This window comes from Fringilla coelebs (assembly GCF_963513975.1).
Source record: "Fringilla coelebs genome assembly, chromosome: 22".
Classification (NCBI taxonomy): Eukaryota; Metazoa; Chordata; class Aves; order Passeriformes; family Fringillidae; genus Fringilla; species Fringilla coelebs.
In genome coordinates, this window is record NC_140048.1 from 9,493,405 (window position 1) to 9,509,739 (window position 16,335).

The window sequence follows — 16,335 nt, forward strand, 5'->3', positions numbered from 1 at the left end:
ATGTTGGAGCGGGGCTGGCAGCCAGCCCTGCTGCAGGGTGCTCATGGCAATGCCCACCCTGAGGAGACATCCCACAGAACACAGCCACCAGTGACACCTTCTCACCTGCATTTTGGGAAGGAATTGCACACTCAGGAAGGCTAATTCAATATTCTGGGCCCCTGAGCTACAACAGGACTTTAGGAGAAACAAGGATTTCAGAAATTAGTGATCTGCCTGAAAATAAGTCCTGCACATTCCCAGCTTTATCAGCTGTCCAAATGGCTTCCAGTCCAACGAGGAGAGGGAGATTTGAGTCTGATGCCCACAGCAGGGAAGGGCTGGAGCCAGGAGGGCTCTGCAGGGAACAGCAGCAGAGCTGGGCTCTGGAACCAGACCCAGACCAGATCCTATTTGTGCTGCACAAATGCAACGCTGGGCACTGTTCTGGTAAAGAAACTGAACTTTATTTTGTAAAAGTTGGAGAAAATACTTAAAAAACGCAAGGGAGGGGCTGTGAATGAGGTAAAACATTATCCCCAAAAGGCACACAGAGCTCCAGCCCCTCCCCAGTGTGACCCAGCAGTCCCAAGGCACACACAGAGCCCAGGAGCCCTGAGCCAGGCACTGTCCCTGCCGGAGCCTGGGGCACATCCCCGCGCCCCTGGGGGAGCCTGCAGGGCTCTGATTCCCTCGGGAGAGCCCCCACAGTGCCCCCACAACCCCCAGGGAGGAGGGATCAACATCCAGAGGCACCATCCAGCAGCACCACAAAATAAACCTCGTTCTGTCCCAGTCCAGGTGAAGAGCAGAGCCGGGCTGGAGCTCCCGGGAGGGCTCAGAGGAGCGAGAGCCATGCCCAGGACAGTCCTGCCAGAGCTCCTGGAGCCCTCCTGGCCGGGCTTTGCTCATCTCAGAACTCACCACAGACCGGCCTGGGCAGGCAGAAAAGCGAGACCCAGCCAAGGGTTCAGCTGCCCGGAGGAGGTGAGGGAAGGAGGGGACACAGACGGAGTGCAGCGTGTTCCAGAGGATCCTGACACGGCCGAGCAGCTCCGGACCCGGCCAGGGCTCAGCCTCTCCAGCGCCGCTTTCCCCGGGCTGCAGCTCCCTCTGTGGGGCTGTGCCAGCACCCTGCACCTGCGGGGACAGCGACAGTGACAGTGACTGCAGGGCTGTGCCACCTCCCTGCACCTGCAGGGACAGTGACAGTCACTGCAGGGCTGTGCCAGCACCCTGCACCTGCGGGGACAGCGACAGTGACAGTGACTGCAGGGACAGTGACAGTGACTGCAGGGCTGTGCCAGCACCCTGCACCTGCACAGGACAGTGACAGTGACTGCAGGGCTGTGCCACCTGCAGGGACAGTGACAGTGACTGCAGGGCTGTGCCACCTCCCTGCACCTGCACAGGACAGTGACAGTCACTGCAGGGCTGTGCCACCTGCACAGGACAGTGACAGTCACTGCAGGGCTGTGCCACCTGCAGGGACAGTGACAGTCACACCCCTGAGCTGGAAATGTGGCCCTGGCCCATTCCTCCCAAAGCATTTCTCAGAGCTCTGTAATGGAAAAAGGTGAACTGAGGACATGGAATCTGGTTTGATTCTTTTTGGTGTTGTTTTTTCTGCTGTTTTGTTTTCCCTTAAGCCAAGCTGGTGACAATTCTTTCTCTCTTCAGGGCTGGCTCCAAAAAAACTGAACACAGCATGATACTAAGTCTCATAAAATTTAAACATTTCTATCCTGCCTTTCTGCAAGAAGTTTAACACATCTCCTCTTTGCAAGCCTTGTGGGACTCACAAGAGGTTGAGCTATCAAGGTTGCTATTTAGCTTTCAGAAGTTTTTAAAAGCCTTTTGAAAGGAGGAAAAACAACTCTTGGAGTCATCCATGGCACAGATAAGATGCTTCCATCTCCCTTTCAGAGACTCCAGGGAGGCTGAGGAGCAGCAGCCCCATGAAACGGGCTCATGAGTGTTTGCACAGCCTGTGCCCATTAGGGTTTAAATATACTGATATAATTATGACTGAATGCCATGGCTTCAGGAGAGCAGGAGTCACCTCTGCCCAGAGGTATCCCCTGGTGGGGAGAACCTGGGGCACCAAACATCTGATCAGTGCAGCACTGATGGAATGTGTGTGCACCTGGCATTTCACATTCAAAAGAGCCACCAATTCCTCTCTAGCTCTGCTGGTGCCCTGTTCCTGTGGGCCAGACAGCCTGCAGCCCAGTTCCTCCTTTCATCCTCCTTCCACAGACCCGGGAGCAGCTCAGGGGGAAGGGAGCAGGGCGGTTCTGTCAACAGCTTAGGAGTGTGATGGGGCTGCAGAGTCAGACAGGGAACCCCAGAGCAGCAGCAGAACCCCCTGTCCCTGCTCCCTGGGACTGCTCCCTGTCCCTGTCCCTGCTCCCTGTCCCTGTCCCTGCTCCCTGGGACTGCTCCCTGGGACTGCTCCCTGTCCCTGTCCCTGCTCCCTGTCCCTGTCCCTGCTCCCTGGGACTGCTCCCTGTCCCTGCTCCTTGGGACTGCTCCCTGGGACTGCTCTCTTGTCCCTGTCCCTGCTCCCTGTCCCTGCTCCCACCCCTCCCATGGGGGCACAGGCAGGGCAGGAGGGGGAAAGGCTCATACTGGAATTACCATGAGAGGGGGAAAGGCTCACACTGGAATTACCATGAGAGGGGGAAAGGCTCACACTGGAATTACCATGAGAGGGGGAAAGGCTCACTGGAATTACCATGAGAGGGAAAAAGGCTCACTGGAATTACCATGAGAGGAGGAAAGGCTCACACTGGAATTACCATGAGAGGGAAAAAGGCTCACTGGAATTACCATGAGAGGGGGAAAGGCTCACTGGAATTACCATGAGAGGGGGAAAGGCTCACACTGGAATTACCATGAGAGGGGGAAAGGATCACTGGAATTACCATGAGAGGGGGAAAGGCTCACACTGGAATTACCATGAGAGGGGGAAAGGCTCACACTGGAATTACCATGAGAGGGGGAAAGGATCACTGGAATTACCATGAGAGGAGGAAAGGCTCACACTGGAATTACCATGAGAGGGGGAAAGGCTCACTGGAATTACCATGAGAGGGGGAAAGGCTCACACTGGAATTACCATGAGGGGGGAAAGGCTCACTGGAATTACCATGAGAGGGGGAAAGGCTCACACTGGAATTACCATGAGAGGGAAAAAGGCTCACACTGGAATTACCATGAGAGGGGGAAAGGCTCACTGGAATTACCATGAGAGGAGGAATCGGCAGCAGCCAGGGCCAGCTCAGGTACTGGGGAGCAGCGGCTTCGTCTGCCTGGGGCCGGGCACGTCCTTGTCCTTGTCCATGTCCTTGTCCTTGTCCCCGTGGGTCTGGGGGTGCTGCCAGGGGCTGGGGGGGCCCTGCCCAGGCCAGGCCAGCTCCGCACAGCGGCCGCAGCAGAGCAGGGCCAGCAGCCGGGCGCGCACCGCCCGGGTGCACAGCACGAACAGGATGCAGTTGGCTCCTCCCTGGAAGGTGTTCCCGATGCCCTGCGAGGGCAGCGCGGCGTCACCCCGAGAGCAGCGCCCGGCGTCCGAGCAGCTGCAGGGCGACAGCCACCGCCCCCGAGGACCGGGAATTCCGAGACACGAGGGGTCTTTCCCAAAAAGCGCCCAAAGGCAGCCCGGGGGCTGCTGTGCGCTGGCGTAGGGCAGGCGCAGGCTGAGCCCTGCCGGAGGACAGACGGCCAGCATCCCCCGTCCATCCCCGCCAGCGCAGCTTTCCTCCGCAGCCACTAGATGCTGCTGGAGCGGCTCCTGCTGCATTTCTGCCTCTGCTGCAGCGCTGCCGCTGCCCGGGCGTCACCCGAGGGCAGCGGCTGCTCCCGCAGCGCTCGGTGCCACCGGGGAAAGCGGCCCTGGGAGCGCCCGCCCTGCCCGGCCCCGTCCCGGGACGCGCTCCCAGCAAACACTCACGTGCAGCACGACCAGGACGGGGTTCTGCACGGCAGGGGAGTCACACAGCGTCAGCACGAAGCGCACCGTGCTCCAGATGCGGAGGAAGATGAAGATGAGGGGGATGAGGATCAGCTTCTTGTCTGCCACGCTGGTGCGGGGCCGCAGGGCAGCGGCTGCGGGCAGGATGGGGCGGTACTCGGAGAGGGCGGCGTGCTGCAGGGACAGGGACAGGGACAGGGGATGAGCGGGAGCCTGCAGGCATGGCACAGCCCCAGGGCCCCTGCCCAGAGCCCAGGAACCTTCAGCAGGGGAGCAGGGCTGCAGTGAAGAGCACCCACTCTGCCTTGGGGGACAGCGACGTTCCTGCCGAAGGCAGCAGTGACAGCTCCTGGGCTGCTCTGATCCCGAGGTGAGAACGGGGCCAGCTGCCCCAGCACTGCCCCAGCCCTGGGGAGGGACAGCAGCGTGCCCAGCACTGCCCCCAGCCCTGGGGAGGGACAGGAGGGACAGCAGCGTGCCCAGCCCTGTCCCCAGCCCTGGGGAGGGACAGCAGTGTCCCCAGCCCTGTCCCCAGCCCTGGGGAGGGACAGGAGGGACAGCAGCGTGCCCAGCCCTGTCCCCAGCCCTGTCCCCAGCCCTGTCCCCAGCCCTGCTCAGGGACAGCAGCGTGCCCAGCAGTCCTGGCAGAGGCAGGAGCCGGCTCAGGTTCCCAGGAGGTCACGCTGCTGTCTCTGCCCAGGCTGGGACACCGTGTCCTGCCTGCTGCACGCCAGGTGACGCTGACAGGCACCAGCAAACCCTCCCCAGCTCTGCTCTCCTCCCATTCCCTTCCCTGGACGCTCAGGGCTGCTGAAATTCACCTTATCCTTCCAAATCCTCTGCAGGATCCTGCCCTAACCAGGGCTGGGTTCATCCCCACCACCACCACAGCTGCACCACAAGCAGAGGCAGAAATTTCCAGAAGGACACCTACCCACACGTGGGGCTTTTTCCCCTAACCCAGCTCAGAGAGAAAAGGAATCTCTGGGTGCAGCCCCTTCTGCCACTCTCATCTGGATTTGCCTGTTATGCAAATGCTGTCCTGGATCCCTGGATTCTGTGTTCTCAAGGAACAGAACAACTGAAGCTCTGAATTCCAAACCTGCCAGGACAGGGAGTCTCCTGTATGGAGCCCAGAGCCCCCCAGTGCCTGGACTCCCAAATGGAGCTCTGGGCTGCAGCACAAAATAACATTCACAAACACAAACTATCACTGGAGACACTAAAAGGACCAGGCTCGAGAATTCCAGTCTTGGTACAAGTAGAACTGCAGAAAACTGATTAAAGCTGAATTTGTCCTTCACATTCTGTTTCAGATCATACTGTAGCTTTTCCCTCATGAACATCCCACAGCCCCTGCTCGTTTTCAAAGGGCTCTTGCATTCTGCTTGCACTAAGTCACTGTGTGATGGTGCTGCTGGATCAGGGCACTGCCTCTCCCAGGGACACTCAGAGCTGTGAATCCCCTCCTGCCTGAACAAGGAGCAAGAAATGCAGAGCGTGGGGGATGGAGCCACCCAGCACAACACTCACAGCTCTGTTAATGTGCTTCCTGATGAGGATGTAGAGCACGGGCAGGGTGACATAGGCCAGCATCTCCCAGAGCTTTCCCGTCAGCAGCATCCACAGCAGCCGGTCCTCAGCGTCCAGGTTGACCCAGCACCAGCCCACGGAGACGTTGGAGGCGTCGTAGCCGATCTTCCTGAGAGCCACCGCAGCCACCGTGATGGCCAGGGGGACCCCCCAGCTGGGCACACAGAGGAGGGGTCAGTGCAGGAGCACCCTCAGCTGAGCCCCACAGCTCAGGAGAGGGGGCAGAGCCAGGGACTGTCCCCCAGAGGATCCCAGTGCTCATCCCAGCCCAGCAGAGCTGGGCACTGAACGGTCCAGGAGTGCAGATCCGCTGCTGGGAGCCAGCCCAGCCCCGAGGGCAGAGGGGCAGCAGCGATTGCTGCACTCTGCCCTGGCCCTCACAGGGCTCGGGGGCAGCCAGGGCAGCAGGACCCTTCCCCACCCCCTGCTGGACACAGGGAGGGGATTACACAAGGCCAGGGCACTGGAAAATGTGATTTTCCTGCAGGACCCAGCCAGCTGATCCCGAGCTTTCAGAGCCAAGCAGCCAAGTCCCACCTTCCTATTCCAAGGTGAAACTCTGCACTCAAAGAAATAAATCCACAACTTCATTCTGCCAGCAGTTTGTTGGTTTGCTTTGCTTTTTAGTGGAGATGTAGTCACTATTTTGGAAGCAAATATGATTTCTGAAGGACAAAGAGCCAGGAAAAGTACTGGGAGTAACAGCAAAAAGCTAAGAAAACAAAGAGGAGCCACATCCACATAACTTGGAGCTGTGACTCTGGCTTCTCACTTGATGGCAGAGGCAAATACAGGGAAGCATTTAGAAGAAAAATAACTGTGATGACACACTTGAATGAAGTCACTCAGCAGCTTGGGCTGCCCACAAGAAACCATGAGGAAGAACAGAGGAATCCCAGCAGCCCAAACAAAAATTCCATCACAGGAGTGCCCTGCATCCAGCTGAGTGTGTCACCTGCCCTCCCCACGGCAGCCCAGCTCAGGCTGGGCTTCCAGCACAGCCTCCTGCTCTCCCAGGTGCACAGAAAACAAATCCAGGACTGCCTTGCTGGTACAGCCTTCCTCTGACAGCCTGGAGCAGCTGCAGGGAGCTGCTTGTGTGGCTTGTGGGGAGGATTTAGGGGAAGGATCTTGCCCCTAAAATTCAGACTCCAGAGCAGGTAGGCAAACAGCAGCTGCCTTGACCAGATTATCTGAAACTCCACAGCCCAACTGTAGCACCAGAGATAATGCCATTATATTAGATTTCAAAAATACCCCATTTCCTACTCGTAAATAATGTCTGGATTCACCTACTGACAAAATAAACAAATATAAATATAAATATAAATATAAATATAAATATAAATATAAATATAAATATAAATATAAATATAAATATAAATATAAATATAAATATAAATATAAGGCTGTAAAAAACTTTAGAGTCAACTGTGCAGGCCATGTAGAACATTTTGTCTCGGGGCTCAGCTCAGAACAGGCAGTGCTATTCCAAGCCAGGGCTGTTATTTAAGGACAGTGGTGCTGCAGGAAGCCCTCCCCACTCTGTTATCAGAGCAGACTTCTAAAAACATCCCAAACGTCACCACCACCATGAAAGTTTCCACACAGCTCAGGAGCCCCTTTGGTGAAACTGGTGATTTCTCAGGAAACAACTGCAAATGCAAAGACATTCCATTCCCAGCACTGCTGCAAGGACTGAGCACCAAGGTAAAGAATTCAAGAGAAATGGCACTTCCTAAAAGAAACCATGTAAAGGCACAAAGGCAGCAAGAAAGAGGAAGTGAATGAAGAAACTGATTTTAAACGATTTTACAAATAATGATCCCGTCAGTGAGCTGAGACTGCAAAAGAATGACAACAAAACCAGGTCAAATGATGGTGTGTGGATGTAAGACAGGACACAGACACAGAGAGGCCACGGGAGGAAATAACTCACCACTGAGAAAGGGACTTAAAAACCTCCAGGAGATAACTGGGGAAAGAAGAATAAAACTGCTGCATTAACAGAAGTCAATCTTCCCTGGAATAGCATTCTGGGACCAGATGGATATTTACCACTGACACCAGGCAAAAGGATTACCAACAAAGGGAAATCAGAGAGGAGCTAGGAAGGAATCAGACATTTCTGTGAAGTCCAGCTCCATTTCAGCAGCTGGAAAGGAGAACTGAGACTGGTGATTCAGTTGTTCTCAGGGGCTCCAAAGTGACAGATTCAGGAGGGCTGCCAAATGTCACTGAGCCAGGAGAGTGGGGGAACTGAAGAATCAGGAGAGATCATCACCCAGGGTGTGTGTGAGCTCTGGAATAAAAAGGGTCCCAGGTAACAGAGAGCAGGAACATCCCCCTGAGCCCCAAAGAGCAATTCTGCAGGCTGGGCCTCTCCACAGCACACCTGGATGCAAACATGTGGCACAGGAGGGAAGGGGACTCCTCCTTCCTGTACAAAGGCTGGAATCCACCCTGTAAGACAGACACTGCAGTATTTATTCCTCCAATACAGCTCCTGGTGATTTATGAATAAAAAAATCCTCTAACCCAGCAGATCTTTGCACAGCCACACCAAAACAAGGCAAGGTGAGGACCCTTCAGTTCCAGCAGTGCTCAGCTCGACCTGCCCCGCTTTTCTGGGGTCAGATTGCCCAATGAGCACATTTTGATTTATGCTGCACAGCTGCTTTTCTCCCCTGGGGCCTCTCACAAGCAGGTGATCTGCTGTCACCTGCCTGCACAGGTTAGCCAAGGAGCCATCCTGCCAGCAGGCAGCTCCTTCTGGGGACAGGAATTTGTACTCTGCAAGGAGGGAAAAATCCTGGACATCCCAGGCAGGTCCAGGAAGGAGCTCTGAGCACACTTTGTAAGCAGAACTCCAAACCTGCCCCAATCCAATCCTGCAGGAAGCAGCCCAGGAAGGAGTGAGATGAACATGAGGAGTGCAGTAGTGCATGAAAGGACCCCAGGCACCCCGTGGACATGAATAGATATACATGGTTATAAATGTATATTATATATATATATATAAACCATATATTTTAAAATATAAGCATGCATATGTTATAGATTTTTTAAAAGTATATTTATGGTTAAAATGATCTGCACAGCCTGATCAGGAAATGAAGACCCTTCAAAATATTGTCAGCAATTGGCACCAAAAGCCAGGCAGGAAAGAGCCCCAAGGTGGGCTCTGCCTGCTCCATTCCTCACCCCGAGTTTGGATCACCTTCTCTCACACAAAGGTGATGTTTTCCAGCAGGTGATACCTGACCTGGGAAATCCAGCAGCAGTGAGGCAGCCTGGCCATGGGCACGCTGCATGCCAGAACTCACATTCTGCAGCTGCCTAAGTGTTTCCAAAGCTGGCTGCAGGCTTCTTTCCAAAGCTCATCTGAGCTCAACAGGTTCAAAAGCAAAGCAGAGGCTGCAGCTCTGCAGCCTGGAATTGGTGGATGTGTTACCACAGGAATCCCTGTGGCACAAACCTGCCTGACGGGTTTGATCCACTGTGACATCCTGATTTCCCTCAGGAAAATTCCAGGTTCTGGCTTCCAACATGTATTTAGTCAGCTCCATCTCCAAGCATTGTGCCCAGAATTTCATTTTCAGGTAACTACAAAAGTGCAGGGAAGGAAAGCAGGGTGATGTGTCACGAGGGGATGGGCAGGGAACACGTCCTCACTTGTTGTCTCTGGCTTTTCAGACACATCATAAAGCAGAAACAGCTTTGAACACTGGCTCTGCACAGAACAGGCATTTACAAAGCAGAACCTGATCACAGGTGCTCAACAGCCTTTAAATAGAGCAGATGGTGCTGATCAATAGCAAGGACTGAAGATGGCATTTCATTTTCATTGTAAAGAACTGAAAATAAACTGAACCAATTGGCCCAGAAGCAGCTCGGTCTGAGCATCTCTCCCTCCGTGCCAGGGGTAGAGCAATGTCCCTCCCAGGACTGTCTCCCAGCTTCCAGGGAGTGCTCAGATTGCAGCCAGCTCTGTTTCAGTGGCTCTGTTTCTCTCCACACTTGGTAGCTGACCAGGCTGAGGGGCTTTAAACCAGATGGAGAAACTGAAGCACAGACAAAAGCCACACAAGCAATTAGCAGACAGGAAAATTACAACTAGGCCAGATTTGCCTGAGCTCTTTGATGCGCCTGATGGAGCCAGAATGCCCAGGAAGGAGTCAGACTTGGGTTTTACATCCATTAAGCAACACGTGGCTCTGTAGCAGCACCCTGTCCTCCCCACAGCTCTCAGAGAGCAACTCTCCTTTGCTGGAGATGGGATAACAGCAATTCTCCTGCAGTGCATCTTCCCCCAGCTCCAGCACCAGCCTGGGGCGCCCAGGGCCCTGTGCAGCCCCCAGCCCCTCACCCAGCAGGGCAGGGACTGAAATTCCTCCCTGGCTCACACTCAGCCTCAGAGCCTCTCTGCCCCTCCTCACCTGACTCAGCTCTACTGCACTCATCTGCTAACGATGCTGTTTGAAACTAAAAGGTGTCAAATATTTGACCAAGAAACCAAAGAAAATTCTCTGTTTGTCCTGAGGGCTTTTTTTCCCCCTTTTAAAGCAGATCACTCCTCTTATAATTTATTGCAAATGCTTGGCAGCACGGGGGACTAAAGGATCACTGTTTTGCTCAGCGTGGACGTAGCACATGATTCCACAAGCTCCAATTGCATAATGAAAGCTTTTACTAAACATGATGTGGAAAATCAGCGCCCTAAATAGCAGAAACTGAGACATAAAGCTACACTACACCGGGGACTGGTTTGTCTTGCTTTCAATCAAACGTGCCAAAACAACCCTCAGAGCGCTTCCCTAGCAGTTTCATCACTTGTGAGGAACATTTTCCTGTGAGCAGGGGATTACAGCAACCTGCCTGGGCAGAGGGGAAGGATCCACACACCAGACTGACAGGGGGAACTTGGGGACCTGTGGAAACAGATCCCAAACACAGAAGCCTGGGCAGCAGCAGGCAGGTATCCCAGACACAAGGTTTGTTATATCATTTCTAGAACATCAGAGCAGACTGCAGGGAAAGCAGAAGCCAGGATTTCCAGTCATTAGAACTTGCCAGAGATTCTTCTAAGTGACCTTGAACAAAAAAACTTCAGCTTTTCCACGTCTCCAGCTGTTCACTTGGGAAGGGAAAGGGGGAACAAGCAGGGTCGGTGAGTAAAAAGACACCAAAATCCCTGTTCAAAAGGAATTTGAGGAGAAGAGGAGGAGAAGGAAGGGATGGAGACTCAAGGGACGCCCGAGGCTCCGTCCCAGCACAGGGTGGGGGTGCCTGGGGGTCCCGGCGCGGCACACAGCACCCACCTGACGGCGTGGAAGCCCCAGAGCAAGCCCTGGCCCGCGGGGGAGCCCCTGACGATGCTCAGGTACAGGTAGAGGGCGATGGCCATGGTCCAGAAGAAGGAGCTGGTGTTGGCGAAGGTGGACAGGGCGCCCTGCAGGACGCAGTCCCACGAGGTGCCCTCGAAGTCCCGCAGCACGCCGTAGAAGTAGGAGAGGGCCGAGAGCAGGTCGGCCAGGCTCAGGTGCAGCAGCAGCTGCCGCGGCCGCGTCCGCAGCTCCGGCCAGAGCGCCTGGGAGCAGAGCAGCAGCACCGAGCCCGCGCAGGACAGCGCGCACGACAGCAGCACCGGGCCGCGCTCCGCCGCCAGCACCGGCGTGGGCGGCAGCGGGGACCGCATGGCACGGACCAGGGGGGACAGTGGGGACAGCGGGATGGACGGGGATGGAGCGGGGAACAGCGGGGGGACAGCGGGATGGACAGGGATGGAGGGAAGGGACAGCGGGATGGACGGCGATGGAGCGGGATGGAGCGGGGGACAGCGGGATGGAGCGAAGGGATAGCGGGGAACAGCGGGGGGACAGCGGGGGACAGCGGAGAGGAGTGAGAGGATAGCGGACAGGAGCGGGGGGACAGCGGGATGGAGAGGGATGGAGCGGGGGACAGCGGAGAGGAGCGAGGGGACAGCGGGGGACAGGGGAGGGGAGAGGAGCGCTGTGCAGCCCCGCGGGACGGGCGCGCTCCGGGCTCCGTGTCCCGCCGCCCCGGCCGCCGCGCCGTGCCCGCCGTGCCCGCCGTGCCCGCAGCGCTCTGCCCGAGCCGCACCGGCCGGGAAGGCGGCGCGGCGGCCGCAGGAGAGCCCCGGGCCCGGCCCGCCCCCGCCGTCATGTGAGAGCGGCCCGGCCCCCGCCCGCCCAGGGAATCCCCGCCGGGACCGGGACAGGGACAGGGACCGGGAGCGGCACCGAGAACGGGACAAGGATCCGGACAAGGATCGGGACCGGGACAAAGACGGGGATCGGGAGCCGCTCCCCTCGGGGCGGACGGAGCGCACTCACCGCGGCCCCGAACACAGAAAACTCTTTTTTCCTTTTTTCTTTCAATCAAAACTCCCGCCCCGGCCGCCGGGAGCGGCGCGCAGCAGGGAGCAGGAGGAACAAAGCCCTGGGCCGCTGCCGGCTCCTTCCCTTCCTACGGACATCTCCTCCCCAAGGACAGCGCGCAGCTCTCACCCTGCTGAGCCAGGGCCACCGGGATTTATTCACAGATTTATACACAAATCGCTGCCTTTGGAAACAAGATCTTCTTCCAACATACCCTAATTACCACTCGGTTAAACTTCAGTCGAGCAGCCTTTACTCTTTCAGGAATTTATTTGGGAGCGTGATGCCCCCTGCATGTTCTTTATAGAAAAAGGAAGCTGCAGCAACTCGCATTTGCCCTGCACACAATCTGACACCAACAGCTCTTTTAACTTTATCACTATGGCAGGCTTTCTTTAGCTACCATCTGACCCCTCAAAAAAAAACAACCCACCAAGCTTTGTCAGGGCTGCATTCCCAGTTGTTGCTCTCACACATTCTTGGCTTCCTCCTTGTTCCCCGGTTTCCCTTTTCCCCACTTTTATAGCACAAGCCCAACCTACCACAGACATCCAGACAAACCACGTCAGCAAACACCCTGCCTGGTGAGTGCTGCTTTTATTTTGGGTGATGGATGAGGCTCCACAACACAGCTTAATTAAGTCTTGTCAGATAGAAAACCAAGATAAATCCAGAACTTGCATTTCCACGGACTTGTGGCTGTGATTCAGATATTCCAACATATTCTTTAAAAAATGGCTTGTCAGGTCATCATAAATCGTTGAAGAAAAACCCAGAGAAATGGATCTTTGCCTTAACAATCAGAAATAGGACAGGCAGAGGATTTTCTGCCAGGTCTCTCCCTGTTTTCTAAAATAGGAGTATAGGAAGTTTGCACACAGAAGTCACCTCTCAGCAGCAAGCCATACTCAGAGTTTGTGCTTCAAAACTGAGTGACAAAAGGCAAATAATCCTTACTAAGGATCCCCATCACCTTCCATTTTCTCAGCACCTTCATGTGCAAGACATTCAGCACCTCTGTGGCACTGCTGGCACCTGATGCTGTCCCCTCCTCTCTGCAGCAGCTGTCCCTGCCTGAGCAGACCCTCCTTTTAATTCCTCCTCCAGCCCCAAGGAATCTGCAGCTGCCCAGGGAACAGGAATATCTGGGAAGTGCCCAAAGACACATCCCAGTTCAAAGGCAGCGTTGTCTATAGGTCAGGAACAAAAGTCTAAGGAAGTGGCTTGTCATATAGCAAGGCACACAATGAAATGTCTCCTTTCAGCCCAGCATCCCCAGTGTCCCCAGAGCTCAGCCCAGCACCCCCAGTGTCCCCAGAGCTCAGCCCAGCACCCCCAGTGTCCCCAAGGGAGCCCAGCCCAGCACCCCCAGTGTCCCCAGAGCTCAGCCCAGCACCCCCAGTGTCCCCAGAGCCCAGCCCAGCACCCCCAGTGTCCCCAGAGCTCAGCCCAGCATCCCTGGTGTCCCCAGGGAGCCCAGCCCAGCACCCCCAGTGCTGGAAAAAGCTGCTGGGTTGGGACTGAGCCTGTGCTGTGCCATCCCCAGAGGGACCCCAGAACAGAGAGTCTGCACCCCACACACAGCCCCACCCAGAGCACTCCCCTCAGCAAGCCCAGGGCCTCCTCTCCCAGCAAGCAGAGATGCTCAGTCATCTCAAACAATTCCATGAGCATTAGAAAGTGTCTCGGGCTGCAGAGATGGCACAAGAATTCCAGCCAGCAGCCCTCAGAAGAAAAGCCACCAGCAATGAGAAATTTTTTTGCAGGCAGAATGTAATTAGTGACACTGCTGGAACCAAGCCAGCAGCAATCAATGGATTAAAGGATGCTCCGAGTGTTGTGATAGTTATTAATTTCAAATTTAAATTAGGGGATTAATATGGGATATTCCTTCACGCTGCAGCTGTGTGGAGAAAAATAAAGATATTAATATTGTACATTCCATAATGAAACAGAGCATGCCACCAACAAACATCAAAAGTTACATTTAGGAGCTGATCATGAGACCCACCAGCTCAGACTGCAGCAGGAGGGAGGGGTGGCCCTGCCAAGAGCATTCCCACAGAATGCAAAGAGTGACCCTGGTGCAGTGTTCAGTGACATTTCTCCAATATTCTCAATATCTATAACAGCAAGGTGTGGACTGCACCTCTTCTATTCAGTAGCCAGAAAACAGGCCAAGTGGTAGGAATTTTGGGGTGTAGCTTTTCGTGCCAATCCAACACCCTGTGCCAGGGACAGGGCTGCCCACAGGTGTGGTTTGAGCACAGGTGAGACAGCACAGCTGAGAACGAGGGCCCAAAGCTGGAGCAGAGTCATGGTGCACATCAGCTGCCCTGAAGCCTCACTCCAGGTGCTCCATGCAAGGGATTTGGAACAGAAAAAGTGCAGGGCTCCAAAAGGACAGCTCTGCTCAGGGAAAGGTGCAGCAGGGCAGGGAAAGGACAGTTCTGCTCAGGGACAGGGGCAGCAGGGCTCCAAAGGACAGCTCTGCTCAGGGACAGGGGCAGCAGGGCTCCAAAGGACAGCTCTGCTCAGGGACAGGGGCAGCAGAACCCTCCAGAGGCACTAGGAAGGACAAAGAAAGAACAGAACTTGCAGCAGGGCTCCTCTTCTCCCGTTCCTCCTCTCCTCTGGCACCAGGCATCCCGTGGCACTCCTGCCACCAGCTGCAGCTCCTCGGGGACCCGTGGCACTCCTGCCCAAGCCCAACAATGTGCAGCACTTCTAGGGCAGTATACTTGCTGATTGCTTCCTTGACTATTGCTCACAACAACCAGCTAAGACACTGCCAAAGAAACACTCACAGCTGGCACCAGGCAGGGGGAGCTGGGGCAGGTGGGCTGAATCCTCCTCTCTTCTCACTCTCAGAGGGTCAGAGTCTGGGGACAAACAGACAGTCAGGGAAGCAGCTGCAGCAGTACTGAAGAAAAAGCTTTCAAGGGAGAAGAAACTCATAAATCAACAGTTGTCCTGTCCCTTTCCCCCAGCCCTCGGTTAGGGCCTCTAAAAATTACCAATATTAACAAGACAAACACAGCTGGCTCGTCTGTAATCTGTATTTATCTCAATGAGCTCCCAAGTCTCCCACACCACCATCCAGGCAAGGCAATGGAACAATGAAGTGCTTCCAAATGCTGAATAGTTCAAGATACAAACCTGTTTAAACTGCTGGAGTGCTCCCTGCCCTGCACAGGGGGCACACAGGCCGGGCAGAAGGAGAATTCCCTGGGAACACCAAGGAGAGAGGCACCAGTGCTCACCTGTCCAGTGGACTTTGCTGTCATACACTGCAACAGCCTGGGCTGCACAAGCTCTGGGTTATGCAGCGCTCCTCAGCTCCTGGAAACACAGCACCAAGTGAGCAGACAGCCTGCAGGACAAAGGAAGCGCTTCCCCTCTCCCCACAGGCTCAGGAGCAGGGATGGATTGCCCAAGGGCCTCTTGTGCAACACCTGAGAGCAAAGGTGCTGCCCAGGAGGAGCCCTCCCTGGCACAGCCACCTGGGGACTCTCAGCCTCCATCCCCCTCCCGAAGCGCTGAGTTTCACACTCCAACAGCTCCAGAGTCTGCTCTGTGTGCAGGCAGCAGGGCAGGGGCAGCTGAGGCTCGGGGCTCTTTTCTGCTCACAGTGAAATTACATTTCCTCTGCCCCGAGGCAGCAGACCCTGTCACCCTGCAGGGCAGGTGCCAAACCCCACACTCCTGCTCTCCCCAGCTCAGCCAGGATCTGGGAGCAGGTGTTTTTACAGCGATTAAAGACAGAGCTGGTGGTTTCCTGCCAGAATCACAGCAAAGTTCTGTGGTTTCCCTGGCACAGGGTGGCAGAGCAGGCGGGGACAGCTCTGTCTGACATGACAAAGGTGACACAAGGTGCTGTGACTGCCCCTCCAACGCCCAGGACAGCAGAGACACCCACCAGGCACTGCCAGGCACAACCAGGGCTCCGTGCCCAGGAGACTGCACCAATTAATCAAAAATCACTTCTGGGCTGGGACCCTTTCACCCTGAGGAGAAAAGCAAACAATTCTCAAACCTCAGGACCAAGACCTGACAAGAGCACCCACCTGCCTGGCCTGTCCCAGCCCCCAGGAGCTGTCTTGGTTAAACAATGACCTCACCATCCCTCCAAGGGGACCAGGACAGACCTGACTATCTCAAAGGCAATTAACAGGTCAGGGACAAGCACAGCCATAGGAGAGCAAAACAGTCTGGTACAGAGGAGGAAGATCCTGCTTCATCCTTCCTCCTCCTCAGGGGACAGGTGGGGCTGCAGAGCTGCTGTTTTGGGAACTGGAAAACTTCCCTTTGAACCACTAAAAACCAAGCGTGACAGAGCCAGGGGAACATCTTTGCAGCAAGACAAAGATGACCCTGCTTTTAATT

General features: G+C 55.3%; 1 protein-coding gene across 2 annotated transcripts; it reads right to left on the reverse strand.

The window, feature by feature from the left end:
* Positions 1 to 424: 424 nt before the first annotated feature.
* On the reverse strand, positions 425 to 11,713 carry GPR157 (G protein-coupled receptor 157). Of its 2 annotated transcripts, none has more exons than XM_084220094.1 (5): positions 10,870 to 11,713; positions 5,489 to 5,702; positions 3,935 to 4,129; positions 3,228 to 3,508; positions 425 to 1,119 (listed from the first exon to the last, which is right to left on the reverse strand). In XM_084220094.1, exons 1-4 carry the CDS (start codon positions 11,244 to 11,246, stop codon positions 3,263 to 3,265), a joined length of 1,032 nt encoding a protein of 343 aa, XP_084076220.1. In that variant the 5' UTR covers positions 11,247 to 11,713; the 3' UTR covers positions 425 to 1,119; positions 3,228 to 3,262. The 2 variants fall into 2 exon arrangements, with proteins under 2 accessions (XP_084076220.1, XP_084076221.1); XM_084220095.1 differs by lacking the exon at positions 425 to 1,119 and adding an exon at positions 1,258 to 1,296.
* Between the last annotated feature and the right edge of the window lie 4,622 nt (positions 11,714 to 16,335).